Here is a 21,161-nt window from a genome sequence, read left to right on the forward strand (position 1 = left end):
ATAATCCCAGCAATTTAGCAGAATCCCAAGTCTGAGGTCAGCCTCAGTAATTTAGACCATCACAAAAGTAAAAAATTTAAAAGGGCTGAGGATGTAGCTCAGTGGTAGAACACCCCTGGTGCCATCCGAAGTACAGAAAGAAGGAAAGAAGAAAAAGAAAAGAAAAAGTTAAGAAGAAATGAACCCACCATGTGACCCAGCTATCCCACTCCTCGGCCTATACCCAAAAGACTTAAAATCAGCATACTACAGAGATACAGCCACATCAATGTTCATAGCTGCTCAATTCACAATAGCCAGACTGTGGAACCAACCTAGATGTCCTTCAGTTGGTGAATGGATAAAGAAACTGTGGTATATATATATATATATATATATATATATATATATATATACACACACACACAATGGAATATTACTCAGCTATAAAGAATAATAAAATTATGGCATTTGCAGGCAAATGGATGAAATTGGAGAATATCATGTTAAGTGAGATAAGCCAATCTCAAAAACCCAAAGGACGAATGATCTCGCTGATAAGTGGATGATGACACATAATGGGGGATGGGAGGGGGGCAAGAATGGAGGAAGGAGGGACTGTATAGAGGGAAAAGAGGGGTGGGAGGGGTGGGGGGGAGGAAAAAATAACAGAATGAATCAAACACCATTACACTATGTAAATGTATGATTACACAAATGGTATGCCTTTACTCCATGTACAGAGAATCAACATGTATCCCATTTGTTTACAATAAAAATAAATTTTTTAAAAATTAAAAAAAAAAAAAGAAAGTTAAAAAGAGAAGGGTTGATTCAGGAGAAAAAAAGCAAGCAAAAGTCAGAGAAGAGCCCACCCATAGAAGACCTGAAAGAAGGTGAATTTGCTCCTTTTACAAAGTGACAGCTTTCCCTGAGTGGTAGCACAGAGTTTGAGCCAGCAGAAAGCTTGGGTCTTACTAAGTTGACATTCAGAAGACAGCTAATAGTTAGTAGTGCAGATGGAAAATTAGGCAGAAACACTCAAAGGAAAAAAAACAGGCAAAAGCCATAATCTAATTATCAATTCTGCCAAGAATCCTTGGTAATAGCAAACTCTTCAGGTATAGGGGGATCCACAGAGCACTAGAAAGAACTTGAAAGAATGAACAAACAGCAACTGCACAAGGCAAAGTTAAAAATAAACAGTTTGAGACCAGGTTACCCACAAGTTAGAACAAAAACAACAGAACGATTCAGAACAGAATCTGAAAATCAATAAAATGTACTATCTATAATGTTCAGTTTTCAACCAAACTTTACTTCACATGCAAAAACGTGGAAAATATGATCAGATTCATGGGGACAAAAAAATAGACAGTCAACAAATATTGCCCTTGGAGTGAGCCAAGAACATGACATCAGCATCTGGCTAGAGACTCAGGCTACTGCAGCTCATGATGGAAAGGCAGAAAGGCAAGTGGGTGTGTAAAAAAAAAAAAAAAAAAAAAAGAAAAAGAAAAAGAAAAAGAAAAAGGCAACACTAACTCAGGCTCCCAAGAACTAACTTAATCCTCCTAATGACCTAATTACCTTTTAGAAACCTAACCTCCCAACTCTGCCATAATGGAAATAAAATTCCTACGTGAATTTCAGAGGGAACAAATCACATTCAAAACACTGCAGAAGCTAATCAATAATGTATAGATTCACAATAAGTATAGATGCATATGTTTTGGAAACCCATTTAGAATGTACAAGCACCCTGTATTAAAAAATAAAAATACTACCAAATGTTCTTTCCTAGAACATATGTAGAAGGTATTCAAGAATACTTGCTGACAATGTCAGCCTTTTCCTCAAGAAGTAGCTCTGGAAAAATCTAAGAAGTGAACAATTAAATTACCAAAGATACAAAACATTTAATTTAGACACAGATACTTCAAAGCAAATGTTGACAATACCTATAACTGCCACAGCAAAACCTTCACAAATTTCTAGGTACTATCTATCTCCTTCTGAGCATCATGCTTTCTTGCTGTACCCACTAGAATAAATTAGTCACAAGATATATAACCCTAGATAACTAATTTCGCCATTTTAATCTAACATGATATAAACTCAAGATGTTAGAAAATGGTTTGCCACATATAATGATTTTGGGAAATTATTTTTCAAAGTGAAATGTTTATTTTACCATAATCAATGTGGAAATAATATAGATCATCACCTCAACCACTGAATATATTTCTAGTTGTGATGAAAAAACTAAATTATCAGCATTATTTTTCATTTTTATATAACAAAAGAACATATTTCCAACTAATCAAAAGAGACGTAAGTCTCTAACACAAAAATTAAAATGAATGAAGAAAACTAGATCCAATCTAAATGAATACGTCACTCAGAAGGTCATACTTGCTTACTCTGTTGATTACCCAGTACTAAAATGTAGAATTCTGTAAGTATACCTATAATGATAAATTTACATTGAATCTTTCTAACTTAACCCATTGCTAATTTAAAACTATCAAAACAAAAAGTGATTGAAAATTGTTTCTTTTATTTCTATTCACAGAGTAATGAATTACAATGGTAGCAATAAAAAGTACAACAACCCTCCTAGGATTCCGGTGCAGCATTTGACTTTAGAGACTCTAAGGTGCAATTCATTAAGAAGAAAACTGACACCATTTTAAAAGCAACAAAATAAACCTAGAGTCAGGGGCAATGTTTGGGTATATTTAAGATACATTTTAATTTTCAAAAATTAACATTATTAGTGATATACGCTAAAATGGAAAAAAGGTTGAGCACTACTGGCTTCTGTACTCAAACAGAAAACCCTTTAGAACAAAGAAATTGAAATATTTTTATAATTACTAGTTTAAAGAACCTTACACTAAGGGCTAGGTTCTCAGCTTAATGATAGAGCACCTGAGTTCAATGCACACCACCACACACACAAAAAAAACTTCACTAAATAAATTAAACAGTAATAAATATTCCAGCAATGGGTGACAGTAGGTTTCCATTAGCATTCTTTTTCTTATAATTTAAAAAAATTTTTTTTTATTTTTTACAGACTGCATTCTTAACCAACCATATGGAATAAGACATGGAAATGCTACCAAAACTTTTTAATGTATGAAATACAATGGGGACTAAAGTTTCTAATAAGTATGCTGCTTGCTTTTGTATGGATATTATCCTGAATTTTTGACACTGTATGAGGAAAGATAAAATCAATAAAATAGGATTAATGCTACATGGGTGTTATCTGTTAAACATAAATTTTAGTAACAATAAATTCAGTAAGTTTAAAAAATAAGAGGATTTTGTGTGAGTGTGTGTGTAGCTACACATTTTACCTCTACAACAGTCAAACTCATATCTAAACGTAAGCCTTTCTGACCATTTGGATTTGAGAACATCACCACCCCCACCTGGTGGTAGCTAAACCCAGTCACAGAAGTAAATAAATTAGAGACGTAAAAATCTAAATCAAACACACTTACTGCAAATGCCTATATGTCATTACATTGTAGATTTAAAAATGCATGTTGAATTCTTTATACCAAAGTTGTCACACACACACACACACACACAAAACAACTATGTATATATTCAATGCATTTAAAAAACAAATCACCTAAGACCTGTGAGAAAGAAACTAATTTAATACTGGAAACAGTTTTTCATAGCATATTTACAATCTATCAATACACAAATTTAATAGGCTTAAAATAAAACTTTCTAAAATTTTCACCAACAAAAACATCTTATAGACATCTCAAGAACCATTAATTATTATAGTAACTATTGAGTACCCATCTATTATGTAGCAAAAAAATATATAAGATCATACTTTTCTCACCTGTGCATAAATCAGAAATGGCTGCCTATAGAAGCATTATTTTATCAAATTAAGAAAATACCATAACTACAATTAGAACACTAATGGATGAATCAATTACACTATCCCTTTCTTTCACAGTAAATATGTATCATAAAATACTTGTATGATAAATTAAGTGTTAATAATATTCTCTTATGATACAGGGAGTTAATATATCATAGCTTAGGAATAAAAAATGTAAAACTCAGAAAAGAGAACATAAGCAATAAAAATTATTGGAGAGAATGCTTTCCAACACGTAATTGCTTCATTATAATTTACTGCTTAATTATACTTTAAAAAATAATCTTTAACTCAGTAGCTTTAATATAGAACATTAACTCACTAAAAGTCCATCCACACTTCATTAGATATACTTATTACATAATATTCATTCATATAAATATTAATATTTTATATTTTGGCTTTACATATGAGGTTATCATACTTCAAGGTCATTTTCTCATTTTAATATAATTATATATTACTTTTATATTCAAGGAATTCTTAGAAAGTAGAATAAATATGTGAATTTTTTCCTTTAAAAAAAAAAAAAGATGGACTGGGGATATATAGCTCAGTTGGTAGAGTGCTTGCCTCACAAGCACAAAGCTCTGGGTTCGATCCCCAGCACCGCAAAAAAAAAAAAAAAAGGAAGACACTGGGAGTTCTAAAAATGGCAACAATCTCTTTTGCAAACCAATTGAATGGTGCCACAGAGTTTAAGGAAAGAATACAGCACTAGTGGTTTAAGACTTCTTCAGGCACTGCAATCAGATTTTTACAGATACATCAGATATGTGACCTTAAGATCTATGAAAATGTAAGCTGTAAAAAGAGCAGGGAATTTTGTTTTGTTCAGTAATGTAGCACCAATGTTCAGAATGGTACTTGGCACACATAGTAGGGATTCAATATATACTTATGAATGAATTTATCTAAGTCTTATAGGAAGAGACTGATGGAAGTTCTTTTCACATTACTTCAAGGAAAGTGCAGATGAGTTCCAATGCAAAAGCTGAAGGAAAGATTTTTTTCCTCCATGGATACCATCATTATTGTTGTTATTGTTGCTGTTGTATGAGTTTTATCCTTAAAGTAAAATAAGAACAGAGTTTGAACTTCTCAAACACAAAAATTACAAGTATTCATTCATTTTATATCAGGTTCACAACAATGTACAGGGATTACATATGTTGAGACCTGATATTTGGTAAATAAATTATATGAATTATAAATCCCAATTTTCATAAATAAATCAGAGTTTCAGAAGCAAAAAGTACGGTCTAGTTTTTTTTATGGAAAATTTTTCTTCCTTCAATCCCTATTTGTAAGACAAGAAAAAAATAGATTAGATAACAATAAAGTAACAAAAACTCACCTAGAAATAAAGATAACATAAACCATGCAGGATAGAGATACAGTATATTATTTTTAATAATAAAAATCTTTAAATAAATAAAAACTTGGAACAAATAAAAACTTTAAAAATATAAAAGTAGATTTTAAAAGTGAAAAGAATTTCAGTTGCAAAAGCATCAATATTATAAAAAGATACAAAGTTTATCACATTGACCTATAAATTTGAAATACCAAAATACTAACATTTATTTTAGCAAGTGGTATTAATAGAAAATCATTCCAACAGTCAAATGATAAAAATACATGACTGAAATTTAGGAAATATTCAAAATTCCAATTCACATCAGGAATATAACTAAACTAAGCTCTGAAATATAATTTTAACTGGAGGCAGAGACCTAATCAAATTTTGTTGCATTCTAATTGGAGAGAACTGTAGACCAAAAGAGGATAGTCAACTGCATGAAAAACACATAAAAACTACATATAAAGAGATTAGTAGTAATCAAAGAGCTCCCCATGATCCAAGATTTTTATTTAGTATTCCAGATAAAGTACACATATTGTTAATATCAAGACATAAGTATCAAGCTTATCACAGTTAGTGCCAAACATCTGAATAACACAACCACCTTTCCCTGATTTAACTCAAATTTTACCAAACAAGTTGCCTATTATGAAGGTGTTTCCATTTCATCTGTGCAGAAAGAAAAATCATATTGCTTTCAAAGGATAGCATATGCCTCAATGCAAGTTAATGAATTCATGTTCTAGATTATAAAGCTTTCTCTTATGAAGTTGGTTCATACAAAAAGAAAAATAGCATTAATGAAGATGTACAGAATTGGGAAAATTTCAGAAGAATGATTTATCATTATAGTTTATGACAGAACTGGTCCTCCTATCTATGAATCCATATTCCATTTCTCCTCAAAAGAAGAGTGAAAATAATGCCCATTAAAAGGAGGGAGAAAGAATAATGATGAATTCCCATACCTCAATTGAGAACTTCAATCTAATAACTGGGCTATCATGTGAATCCCCTACAAATCATCCCTCATTTGCTTTCATTGCTAGGTCTTTCCTATCCTTTTTGATATGTTGCTAGCTCTTATGAATTATTGAGTCAAATTAATGCCTTCTTTAGAACAAGGCAATAAAATATCCATAAACATCTATTAAATCAAGTCTCAGTGTCACTAAAATAAAGTTTCTGAAGCAGAAACAGATCCTTAATTATGATGAATGGACAGTCATGGGTCTCAAAAATGTCTCAAAATAGATTAATTTTTAAAATCCTTCCTAATGAAAGAAATCATAGGCAGACATCACAATATCTGACTTCAAAATATACTACTAAACTATAGTTACCAAAACCACTTGCTACTAGCATAAAAACAGCACACAGACCAATAAAACAGAATGGAGAACCCAGAAAAAATTCACACATCTACAGCTTCCTGATCCTCAACAAAGGTGCCAAAACATACGTTGGGAAAAGGACAGTCTCTTCCATAAATGGTGTTGAGAAACCTGTATATCCATATAGGAAGATTGAAACTAGATCTGTCTCTCTCACCATATACAAAAATCAACTTGAAATGGACAAAAATTTAAATGTAAAACCTGAAACTATTGGAAGGAAATACAGGAGAAACAAACATTTTAAATCGCTGGCATAGGCAATTCTTAAAAATAAGATTTCAGAAGTACAAGCAACAGGAACAAAAATAGACAAATGGGATATAAAATATAAACCTCCTCACTCGCAATAGAAACAATCAACAAAGTAAGGAGACAATCTGAGGAATGGGAGAAAATATGTGGAAACTATTCATCAGACAAGAGATAACTTTCAGAATATATAAGGAACTCAAAATTCAACAACCAAAAAAGAAACTAATAATTTGATCTTTAAAATGAATGAATGATTGGAAGAGACAGTTCTCAAAAGAAGATATATAAATGGCCGACAACTAAATGCAAAATGTTCAGGAACACTAATCATTGGGGAAATGTAAATCAAAATCACAATGAGATATCATCTCACCCCACTTAACATGTGCTATAATCAAAGTACCAAAGCAAAAAACAAAAACAACAACAACAACAACAACAAAAAAAAAAACCCCAAATGCTGGTAAGGCTGTGAAGAAAAAGGAATACTTATACACTGTTGGAGGCAATGTACAACCATTATGAAAAACACTCAAAAAACTAAAATATGATCCAGCTATCCCGTATGAGGCATACATCCAAAGAAAGTTAAATCATAGCATCAAACAGATATTTGCACAACGATATTTATTGCAGCACTATTCACAATAAGCCAAGATATGGAATTAATTGAAGTGTCCACTGATGGATGAATGGATAAAGGAAAAGTGCTATGTATACCCAATCAAATATTATTCAGCCATAAAAAGTATAAAATCCTGTCACTTGTGGCAATACAGATGGAACTGGAGGTCATAAATGAAGAAAGTCAGGCACAGAAAGGCAAACAAACATAGTCTCCCTCATATTGGAAGCCAAAAAAGTTAATTTCACAGAAGTAGAAAGTAAAATAGTGATCACTAGAGGGTAAAAGGGTAATAAGGACAGAAGATACAGAGAGGTCAAAAAACAGACACTGAGATACAGTTAGGAGGAATAAGTTCAGAGCTCTAGTACTTTGTACAGCAAAGGAGGGTGCCTACAGTTTACAACTAATACATATTTTTATAAAGAATTAGAAGAGATGAGTTCAACAGTTTCCAACATAAATAATAAAGGTGTAAGAAGACAGAAATGCTAATTATCATAATTAGATCATTACACACTATACACATGTATCAAATTATAGCACATACCCCATAAACATGTAAAATTAAAAGAAAGAAGTCACAGGTAGTGAAGAACTAGGTACAAAATCAATTTCTCTAAAATTCGAGGCAATCAGTATACAAGAAAAGAATCATCTAGGTAAATTTCAAATAGTGCGTTTACATCTGTCGCATTTTCTCTACATTTAAGTATTCACATCCAACAATACCCAGCAGAATTTTAGAACTGATAATACTGAAGCAAAGAATACATTCTACTGTTCACCAACAGCTGTATTATGGGTGGGTTACCGTATCTGTATTATAGGTAGAATACCTAATAATACCACAAAGGAAAAACCAAAAAGTGCTAAGGTTGATTGCAGAAATACACCACATTCTCCTTTTACCAATGCAGCTTCTTCAGTTCAACATGGATAAAGCAGGAATACATTTCATGAACAAGCAAATATGTTACTCAGCCTAACCCAGATATATTATTATGAGAACCTTTTCAATATTTCCAATCATTTTAAGTGTTTTGAGACACTAACTGAGTTTAAAAAGAGTTGCCATCTTCTGGCTTACAATGTACTTTACCCAGCTAGTCAAAACATTCTGAAAATATTAAATTTACAAATTATATAAGAATCCTGCTCACATGGATTAACAAAAACTGAAAAAGATAGTAAGTACAATAAACATTTTCTCAAGTATTTTATCTAAATAATGCTCCAAAAATGTTATCATTTTGTAGTATGAGCCACCTACATTTTGTCTAGTCTCAAGACTTCTTGATCTAGGGATCTGGCTCAGCGATACAGTACTTGCTTGGCATGCACAAGGCCTTGAGCTCAATCCAAGAACCCTCCCCCAAAAGAGACTGTTTTTTAAGAAAAGTTATAAATTAAAATGATAAAATTGAATTTTACAATGCACACTATATAGTTTTGGTTTTTAATCAATACACAATAACAACTTGCTTGAAAAAATACAAGTCTGCACTAAAATAATTCTGTCAATTTGATAATAATATGATTTTAATTTTTATTTTCCTAAAATATAATAATGTTGAGCATCTTTTCATATACACACGCCATCTACGCAAATACTCTGGTGAAATGTGTATTCAAATATAACTAATTTGAATGGTTAAAATTAAGAAAATAATAAATGTTGGCAAGGATGTAGGGGAAATAGAATATAAAGATGCTAATGATAAGAATGTAAAGTATTACTACAACTACTTTGAAAACACCTCAATAATTTCCTAAAAAGTTAAACACACACCTACCATAGAATGCAAACACTCCACTCCTAGGTAATTAATGAGAAATGAAATGATACAAAGATTTGTACATGAAAGATCATAACATTTGATTTTTAATATCCAAAAACTAGGAATAACTCAAAAGTCCACCAACAGATGTATGGATAAAATCAACTGTGATCTATCAATGGAACATTACTTTGCAATAAAAAGAAACTATTAGCCAGGTGTGATGGGGCACACCTGTAATCCCAACAGCTCAGGAGGCTGAGGCAGGATTGTGAATTCAAAGCCAGCAACATAGTGAGGCCCTAAGCAATTCAGCAAGCCTTGTCTCTAAATAAATTACAAAAAGGGGCTGGGGATGTGGCTCAGTGGTTAAGTACTCTGGGTTCAATCTCCCTTGCCAAAAAAGAAAGAAAGAAAGAAAGAAACCATTGATACACACAACACTAATGCATTTCAAAATAATTATGACAACTGAAAGCTGGGAAAGAACACAAAAAGCATATGATTCTGTTTATATAAAATTTTTTAAAGTGGAAACTAATCTATCTACAGAAAACAGATCAGTAAACACCTGAAGAGGGATTACCAAGAGACATGAGGAAACTTTGGAGAGTGATAGTTATGTTAACTATCTTGTTACTGGTGATGTTGTATGTCAAAATTAAATTATATATTTTCAATATATCAGTTCATTATGTCACAGAAGGAAGAAAGATGGAAGAAAGTGTGAGTATAATCATCACTAGATATCCAAAATATGTTTTAAATTAATACAGCTGAATATCACTTATCCAAAATGCTTGAAATCACAAGTGTTTGGGGTTTAGGATTTTGGGACATTTGAACATATATAATGAGATATTCTTAGGGATGTGACAAAGTCTAACACAAAATTTATTTATGTTTCATATATCCTTTAGGCACATACCTATAGGCAATTTTATACAGCTGCATGCTGTACACCTGGATTTTGACTGTGACCCATCGCAAGAGGGTCAAATGTGGCATTTTCCACTTGTAGTATTATATCAGTGTTCAAAGTTTAATTTTGAAGCATTCTGAATTAGGAGTTTTTCAATTATGGATGCTCAAAGTATACATAATTTACATAACTTAAAATTCATTCCTTCAAGGTATTTAGTTCATTTTTAGCATATGGTCAAGGCTGTGCAACACTAATTTCAGAACATTTTCATCACCCCAAAAAGAAATCTGCATCTAATAGTAATCACTCTACATACCCTTAATCCCTCAGAATGTAATTCATTTCTGTATGACAAAATATTTTGTCTGGTCACCCTAATTCAAGGCTCAAAGCATCTCAAGGTTGGCAGATCACTTTTAGCTTAATTTCAGGGGCCTATATTTAATGTAAGTACTACTACTTTTTTTACTCTAGGTACTAGTTCCTAGGCAAAAACTTTTAAAGACAAGCACATATGTTTGCAAAGAAATAACCTGCTCCCCTTTAAATGACTGCTAACATACCTTCAAGTGTGTTTGTTTGTTTGTTTGTTTTAGATAGGTGCTCCAAAAAAACCACAAGGGACCAGTTAAAACCAACAAAAATCACTGAGTCACTCTTCTAGGTGACCTAGAGCAAAATATGCTGATTATAATCTCATGACATGCTAAATTCTTTGCCCCCACCCTGCTGCGTCTAATGTGCAATGCACAAAGAAGCACAATCCACAAATGAGCATGCTCAGGAAAGTACCTGCCTCTACATGTGATGATGTCTTTCCCACATGAATATATGCATGAGTCTTCTAAATGAAATCTCTGCCTCCTGTGTTCAGGGAGACACTGCTTTGATAGCTATCCCCAGTATTCTCCTCACTGGCTGCAATTAATAAACATTTCTTCACTCTTTTATCCCATTTGTACTTAACACCTTTGTGCTCACAAGGGGCAAGACCCACAGGGTTCAGCTGTAGAATAAGAACCAGAAGCACACTAATATAAATAATGATAATTTTACAAATGTTCCAATCACAGAAATGTCATTTTAATTGTAACAGTGATTGCAAAATGTTTACTTTTATTAAAATATTAACAAATGTAGAAAACTTATTTTCCTCCTGGTTTCTTATTAGTTATCAGTGCCAAGATTGGTCAAAACTAAACCACAGTGGTAAAAGATAAATAGATGATGCTTTTGCAAATATTAAAGCGCAAATTATTTGCATAGCTTTAAACTTAATTACCACATGGTCTTTGACTAATTCCACCATGAACTATATCTTCTCAACAACTTTTTAAATTTAATATTTATAAAAGGGTTGGGTAAAGTCAATACTACATGGGAAGGATAATGGGTTTAAAGAAGATATTACCATTTGTATTGCACCATCTATCTATCATAGGAAAAAACAATAAAAATTTAGCTACTTTTTAATATAAAGGATTATCAGTAATGATAAACATACAATAAGTCTTAGAATAATTTGTAACTGTGTTTAATGATTCCATTATCCTACAATTTTTTTTGGAGCATAAAAATTAAGTGTGATAGAACAAAAAAATAACAGCTAATACTAGAATTTTACACTCCTATGTTTAGAACATACTGTGAAAACAACAGTCAAGCATTACTCATTGCTTAAAAAATTAACTTTTTATATGATATACTGCCAGCATACTAAATAACAAGTTAGATATATTCCTAATGATGAGCCTAAACAAAGTCCATATTTGCACACTGTACAACCAAAACGTTATTTAAGCTTGATTCGTGAAAGCTATTACATTTTTTGGGTGGGGGCAGGGAGATCAGGATTGAATCCAGGGATGCTTTACCACTGAGCTACATCCCCAGTGCCCTTTTGTTTTGTTTTGTTTTGTTTCTGAAACAGGTTCTTACTAAATTGCTGCAGATCTCACTAGTTGCAGAGGCTGCCTTTGAACTTGCCATCCTCCTGCCTCAGCTTCCCAGGTTTTACATCTCCTTAATCATTAAAAAATACAGTATAAGAACTACAGCATAATTATGTAACTGAAATATCAAAGACAGGAAAATTCTAAAAGAACATGTAATGTACATTTTTCTGATGTTATTTTGGCATAACTACCCTGAAAATACATCAACAAGAGTAAACAGATTTTTAAAAAATATTTTTTAAGTTGTTGATGGACCTTTATTTATTTGCAGTGCTAAGAATCAAACCCAGTGCCTCACACGTGCTATCACTGAGCTACAACCCCAGCCCATAGATTCTTGATATTATATACATAGATGTATATAATCAAAGACCTTATGAACTTACTAAAGTACAAAATACTGCTAAATATATCCACTTTAGAAAACCTACTGGGTGCTCAATGAAAAAAAGAAAACTACAAAGCCTCATTAAAACACAGGTGTGGGCATTTCTGTGCACTCACTATTAAAAATTTTCCCTGGGCTATGCTTGTGGCTCAGTGGTAGAGGGCTTGCCTAGCACTTGTGAGGCACTGGGTTCGATCCTCAGCACCACATAAAAGTAATAAACAAAAAAATTTTCCCTGAAAAATTATGAATTGCTATATAATAGACCTTGAAGCTTGTTAGCAGTCAAAACCATGAACATTAAACCCTTAAATGCCAAGGGCCTGCAATAAATGTCTGAGGATAGAATGAACAAATAAATAAATGTAGGCATAATATGAACATGGGTTTTGTCACCTAAAAAATAGCATTTCTCCTTGACATTTCCCCTAGAGAAATGAAAACTTGAGCTCACATGAAAACCTATACAGGACTATTTACAGCAGTTCTACTTATAATCACCAAAAACTGGAAAGAACACAAATTTCCTTCAACCAATGAATCAATAAACAACCCACAGCACCTCCAAAGAATGGTATTCCAACAAATATAAAGTAAGAAACCATTGGTACACCCAACAACTTGGATAAATCTCAGAGGTATTATGCTGAGTAAAACAAGTCAGCCTCAAAAGATTACATACTTTATGATTTCATTTACTTGACTTTATTAAAAAGACAAAACTACAACAATAGAGATCAGTGGTTGCCAACATTAGAGGCAGGTGGTGCGTGTGTGATTATAAAGTGTTGATGGTGTGATGATGAAACTATTCTACATCATGACTGTGGTGGTGGTAACATGAATCCACACGTGTCAAAATCTACAGATCTATAGATGAAAAAGAACCAATTTATCACATAATTTTTAAAGTAATAAACATTCAAGAAAGCAACTGATTTTACTCGCCAATTCTAAAAAGTGTGACAGTGCTATCTACAGCAAACTCTACAAAAACTTGCTCAATAATATTTGTTAATGGTAATAATAAACGTCAACAAATCAAAAACATAAAATCTTTAAACCTCTATTTAATCAAAAAAGGACTTACCAAGTTCATTGAGACTCTGAGCAGCTTTTGTTATCTCTCTACTTCCCCCTTGCAGTTGTCCTTGGAGTCTCTTACTGAGATACAAGATGCGAATAATTCTCCGAAGCAAATCACAGGCAACCTGTGCAAATATCACAATGTTAAATACTATGCAAATATCACAATGTTAAATACATGAATAGATCCATTAAGTTTCATTATGATTACTATGAATATGTTAATCTGTCCATTCTTTCCAGATGCTAAAGAGTCATTCATGCCTTACTTCTCTAAATAAACACCAATCTTAAAAAGTATCAAATCTGCTAGGAAACAACCAACTATACCATTATTTACTCTTTACAATAAACTCCAATGTATCCCAAATAGAATGAATTTGGGATTAAGACACTGTAAAAGCCAAAGATTCTTTGCAGTTTTAAACCAGTTTTATTTTCTAAATCAATGATTTTCAGTCTCAAGTGCCTAATGCCCAGGTGATACCCCTGACAATTAAATCAGAATCTTTAGGGGTGCTAACCAAGCATCAGTTTATTTAATATTCACAGGTGATACCATGGCAGTCAAGTTAACAACCACCATGCTAGGCTTCCTACTACTTACTGTCTCCAACCCTGGCTTCTCTTTTCTAGGTGCCTGGCTGAACAGTCTTCAAACTTCTCTCAATTTCACTAGCCATAAGAAATAAACATGCCCCACTTGAATTTTCCTAATGTTTTATATCACTAATGTTATTATTTTAAAAATAACTATTAAAAAAAAACTCTCGGGCTGGGGATGTAGCTCAGTTGGTAGAGTGCTTACAAGGCAAGCACAAGGCCCTGGGTTCTAATTCCCAGCACCGCAAAAAAAAACAACTCTCACATACTTTCACATCACTTCCTATTCCCTTTTCTTTCCCAGATCTAATACTAAGTCTTAACCTATCTAAAGGCTTATTATCTATCCAAAAGATTGCAAAGATATAACCCCTAATCTCCATGTTCCACTGCTCATATCTGCCTCCTACCTATCAGGCTAAAAAAGAAAGAGTCATAAATTTCAGAACACTTTGCTATAGAACTGGATCCAGAACAGTTGCCTTGGGAAGAGTGAGGTGAAGGGAGTTTGTGGTAACAAACAATATATAGTGATCTTCAGCCTCAGTAATAACAAAGCAAAGAGAAATAGTCTATGCTGCTTCATCACCACAATCTTTGAGCAGTGCCAAATCTAGTTGAAAAGCAGATATGATCCCTGAAGAAGAAAATCCTAAATGGTGGCAATAAGAATTAAAAGCTCCAGGAAGACAGACAAGTGGAGACATAGCTCAGTTGGTAGAGTGCTTGCCTTGCATGCACAAGGTACTGGGTTCAGTCCCCAGAAACACACACACACACACACACACACACACACACACACACACACACACACACACAAGACAAAGGGCCCTGAGCCTCTGGCTTTAAATTTTCTTTCATGGGTGAAACACAGAATACCTAAAAGCCACACATAGCCACACTCATGCACCCACAAGCTACACATACATGCACAAAAACATAATATTAACATACTTAAGTCACAGACACCCAACGATTAAATATGTTTACTTGACTGGTTTTCAGAGTAACTATGGTTTGAAGTACGTAAAATAATAAAGATTATCAAATCAGAATTTCTCCCGGGAAATTAAAGATTTGGAAATCTTTATCTTTTAATCAAATGTTACTTATTTTCTGATACTTCAAGATCATTGAAAGCTACTCTCATATCTCTTTGTCCCAACTTACACTTAACAGAAACAACCAATTATCAGTTGCTTACTTATCAGAATTGGACTTTTTGGATGAACAATTTAGAACACAGAATCTCTAGCAACCACTTCTCTGGGGTTCTAAATACTTCATGAAGAGAAATACAAGACCTTATTCTGCAGCACGTAGAACTACCCTTCCAGAATTCCTCAGTCCTACCCAATATAAAGGAAATATCCTCATACATTTAACCTTTGAGTTTATTTCTAATGTTTTTATTTTTCACAACCATACTTAATCTGTGACCAAGTTTTACTGACTGTCCTACTGCATAATACAACTATTGCTATTTTTCTTCTATTTCTACAAGAATCAGCCTAATTCAAACTACTACCTTCACCTTAACAGTGCTCTCCTGGTTAGCTTTCCAGTCTCTCAGTGAAATTCACTCTGCCACATTTTTCTTAAAAACACTTTTCAGTACTACAGTCCTCTTTTTAATAAACATTAGTATCTTTCTACTTACAGATTATACTGGATCTTCCAAGAATAGCATTTAATAAAATTCTCAGTCAACAAGTGTAGCTAATTTCTAAAGCATCAACTCTCATCATTTCCCAATATATTTGCCTTGCCCAATTTCCTTATTTTTTATTTTAGATATTTTATTATTAAATATATGATATAAGATCACACTGAGATATATAGTTATATGAATTAGGAATGACCCACAGAAAAGAGACAGAATTGTGTGAGCCAACACAGAAGCCCCCCCTTGCACTCCCTCCTAAATCATGTCACCTTCCATCTACCAACCCACCCAAGAGAAACTATTTTCACTCCTATGGTAATCACTTCCATACTTTTATTACAGAAACATATATACCTAAGTGTTGCAATTTCACTCTTTTTTAATCTGTGGGGTTTCCTCCCCACTTTTTATTCTTTGTAATTGTTGAATACATTGGATCATCTGACCTACAGAATTTACACAGAATGGGTTTTGTTGACTGTTTTCCCATAGTGTAGTTTGAGAATTTCCTCTATCCTCTACATTTCCTACAAAACTAGTAGTTGGATATAGACAGTTTCTTTAGATTTAGGTTTATCATTCCTGGTAAGTTAATCATTAAGTGAAAATAAATTTATAATGTGTTGGCTTTTCTCTTTGTGTTATTAGCAACTACTGATATTAAACATCAAAATCCATTAAAACCTAAGTAAATGCAAAATGGTGATACTATTGTTTAATCTTGGTTTGCTAGCACATAAAAATTTCTCTATGAAATTTTTTTACCTCAAGTATATTTGTTTATCCTTAAGGGTACTGCTCATTTGGAAAAGTAAGAATAAATACTTGATCTTTCTCTTGGCTTATATTTTCAAAAGGAAGGGTTTCCTAATATCCACTAATGATAAACAAACAAGAATTTGTTGTTGTTATTTTGGTTTTTTTCATTATATATGAACTCAAAAATGTAAACATAATATAAGATGCCAATTCATTGAGCTTTTATCCTTACTGATGTCCAAATTGTCCCATTTTGGCTAGTGGGAGCCTCTGAGAGTGATCAACTGTATCACTCTGAGACTAAGAGTTCCCAAATTTAGGATTTTTAGGGCTAAAAGTGAGAGTTGATCAAGTCTTTAAATTGGCTTCTGATTTTTTCTGTCACAGACCTAGTAGTCACCAATATATTCCTTGGTATCTGGTATAAAAATGTTTCAAAATCATTTTATACATTTCAAGTATCAGACCTGGAATCAAAGAGGTCTCAAAGAAGCCCATGTTTCCTTTAGGAGGAAACAACATTTCAAGACCACATTCTGGGAACTAGTTTTGTTCATTTCTGAGAATTTTCCATAGATATAACTAGGAAATGTCAGAATTAAAATATAGTATAAATATTCATTTGCTTTAATCCACAATATAGATATAGACATTCTCAGATTAACATTATACATATACATATGCATAAATATATACAGAGAAATATATAAAGTTTATACTATTTTAAAATAAAATGAAAATATCTCAAGTAAGTTACTAGGGATATTTCTAATTAAAAATCAAAAGTACAGGGTATTTATTTAACCTTCTATCTTATATCTCTATATCATTATTTCCATGCTGACTCTTGATTCTTAAGGACACAGGAAATATCAGAATTAGAATAACTTAAAATAATTAATTTGCTTGACTGTACAATACACAGAAAACAGTATCTAATTAATAAAACCAATACCATACTAAAAATATGATTGCTTAAAATAGTTTAAAATTTTTTTGCACAGCTGTCACTTTTTTTCAGTTGAATTCTATTTCTTTATCAAAGCATAGTTACCACTTATTTATATACTCCTTTATGGCCCCATCCTAGTTCTAATGCTCACCACAAGTCTTTACACTGATATTTCTCTAGTCATTTTGGTATCTGGAAAACACCGTCTATTAGTTTCCTAAGAAAAAGTTCATGAAAACAATATTCCCTGCATTCACTATGTTGATAGGAATCTATAATTGAAAATCACTTTGGTTGGTCTATCAATTCTCCACTGCTGCACAAGAAACCAGCCTAAAACTTCATGGCTAAAAACTATTTCATACTCTTGCCAGTTGAGAATTTAGGGAGGATCCCAGTACTCCATGTGGTCTCACTTGTGACTACTCACTGTGCTTCATTCAGCTAAAAACTAGGCTGATCTGGACAATACAAGAAGTTTTCACTCCCACAACTGGTGCATGAGTACTTCTCTATTCATCAGATCCATGTAGCTAGCCTGGCTTTCTCCATAGCATGGTGATGATAGGCAGCTGGACCACTAACATGGTCACTGGCTTTTGCAGAGCAGAAATAAACCTCAAACTAAAGAAGGATCATTTCCATCAGTATGGGTTTTTAGGGTTTTGCTATCCTAGTTGCTCTGTTTTTGTAGGGTTTAGAGTCACTGACATTTTATGCTCCTGTTACCATCTTGCTCCTTCCTCCCCTCCTGATATATTTACTTGTTCAAAGGATAATCATAAATCTAATAAAATAGGTTGGTATCCCATAAAAAAGTCTACAAAATTATTTGCTATTAACAATTATAAATTTAAAAGAGAACTGGACAAAGTTACATAATGAAAAACATACATATAAAATTATATGTATAAAATCAGAAAAGGTTTCATGGATGGTTTCTTCTTTTATTCTGAATTTTCACAAAATCTTTTACTTATGATTTTAAAGTTAAAAGGTTAAATTAAAATTCCATTTAAAAGTTTAAAAAGTATGATTTTTTAAAAACTGATATTATAGTTGAAAAGTTAAAAAGAAAACATGATGTGAATTATATCTCAATAAATTGATTATATATTTAAAACATAATTAAGAGTAAAAACCTTATAGGACTTGAAAGTTGAAAAACACAATTTTTCTTTGATCATTTAAAATTTTTTAAATGTAAATTGTTCTGTTTAAAGGGAAAAGAGCTCTTCAAATTTTTTTTCTGAGAACCAGGCAATTCATAAGCAAACAATATTACTAAAATGAGTTACCACAGAGATAATCCTTGGGGTGATAATTAAATTCAACTGATATATTCATGTATATAAAAGAAGCCAGAAGCTTCTGCTTCAGGAAGAAAAGGCTTTCTGGGAAGAGAGTGAAATGGGGGTAAAAAAAAAAAAGAATAGGTATAAAAGTACTTTCTTCTAATTGGAGGTAGAATCTTAGGGATTTTATGTTCAAGGAACAAAACATCCTTTATAGCTATTTCTTTCTTGCCTTCATCTATCACATGTACTTAATTAGGAGCCCAAACATGAAATAGATTAACAGAAACATAAAAGCTCCTTAATGTTTTTAATGGAAACAGCTAGACAATGTGAACAGAAAAACAATAACTAAAACGAGCTTTCAAAGAGCTGTAGGAACTTTGTTTGAAAGGCAACAAGTTTCTAAAACAAACTTCCTTCCTAAGGTAAAACTGAGTATAAGTTGATCCAGGAAAATTTAAATAAAGATATTGAAATGGACCTCAGCACATTTTTCTTTTCTCTTCCTTCCTTTCTTTCTTAACTTTGGAATAACTTGACCAAATTTATCCAACTCAGCCATCTTTATGGTGTCTTTTTTTTACAAAAACAAAGTAGTGTAGAAAATGAGGATTAATATTTAACAAAAAAAAAAAGTGCTACAGCAAAAGAAATAATCAAAAGCATGAAGAGAGAACCTACGTAATGGGAGGAAAATCTTTGCCACCTGCAAATCAAAAAGGATGTTAATTTCCAGGATATACAAAGAACTAAAAAAGCTTAACACCAAAATAATAATAATAACCCAATCAATAAAGGGGCAAAGGAACTGAACAACCACTTCTCAAAAGAAGAAATACAAATGATCAACAATACATAAAAAAATGTTCAACATCTCTAGCAATCAAGGAAATGCAAGTCAAAACTACACTGAGATTTCATCTCACTCATCAGGAATGGAACCACCATTTGACCCAGTTATCCACTCCTAGGTATAAATCCAAAGGATGTACAATCAGCATAGGACAGTGACACAGCCACAATAATGTTTACAGCAGCACAATTCACAATAGCTAAGCTACCGAACCAATCTAGATGCCCACCAACAGAGAAATGGATAAAGAAATTGGGGTATAAATATACAATGGGATATTACTCAGTCATAAAGAAGAATGACATTCTGATGTTTGCCTGTAAATGGATAGATCTGGAAACCACTGTTCTAAGTGAAATAAGCCAATCCCAAAAAACCAAAGGTCATATGTTTTCACTGATATGTGGAAGCTAAACCACAATGAAGGCAGGGGCAGGGGAAGAAGAGCTGATTAGTAGATAAGACAAAGGGGAACGAAAGGAAGGAGGGGGATAAGAATAGGAAAGACAGTAGAATAAATCTAATATAATTTTCCTGTGTATGCATATGAAAATACCTAAGTGAATCCCACCATCATGCCCACCCACACCCACGAGAACGAGATCCTAATTACAATAAAATATAATCTATGCATGTATAATTTTATCAAAATGGATTCTACTATCATGTATGACTAAGAAGAACCAATAAAAAAAAATAAAGTGTTAATCTTAAAATGAACAATCCTGACCTCTTGTGCCTACATAAACACTTTAAAAAAAATCAACAAAATAAACTATCACAACTTCATAGAATCATAGTATTTTAGACCTAGAAAAGAACACAGATCCAGTCCAAACTTTCCCCATAAAAAAATAAACTCAGGTTTGCTCATATTCATGCAGCTAGTTAAGCTAGAGTAAGAACTGTAGTGCTCTTTGAAAACATAATGCTTTATCTTTTCTTTGTGAACCTGCTTGTGGTTCTGCTTTCTTTACCTACAGCAAACTTCAGAAAAAAAACAAAAATTATATTTTTTGCTTGCTTTCCTTTCTTTAAAAATAAATTTTACAGAATCAAAAGCAAAGAAATACTCTCACAGTATTAACTCATGCTGCATAGTGGCTACATAAACTTCAGAACGTAACTTTCAGAATTTACATTTATTCACCCATAAAATGATGACTCACCATAAAGTAATTTCCAAATATAATTATGAAAATTTAGATCATTTAAAAATATTTCATAAACTGCTAAGTTCTAATGAAAGAATGGACATTTTTTTAAGCTGTCTGTTTTATCTATCTTAACTCCCTAAGGTCACCCTCCCAGTTATCTTAACTCCCTAAGATCACCCTCCCAGTTATCTCAACTCCCT

The 21,161-nt window shown here is 32.6% G+C and overlaps 1 protein-coding gene across 1 annotated transcript in view; it reads right to left on the reverse strand.

The window, feature by feature from the left end:
• The window catches only part of COG5 (component of oligomeric golgi complex 5), a 377,475-nt gene that overhangs the window by 317,872 nt on the left and 38,442 nt on the right, over positions 1 to 21,161 (reverse strand). Inside the window, 1 exon segment of the mRNA XM_079150025.1 lies at positions 13,678 to 13,798. Coding sequence (XP_079006151.1) covers positions 13,678 to 13,798 — 121 coding nt within the window.

This window comes from Sciurus vulgaris, assembly GCF_902686455.1.
Source record: "Sciurus vulgaris genome assembly, chromosome: 8".
Taxonomy (NCBI): domain Eukaryota; kingdom Metazoa; phylum Chordata; class Mammalia; order Rodentia; family Sciuridae; genus Sciurus; species Sciurus vulgaris.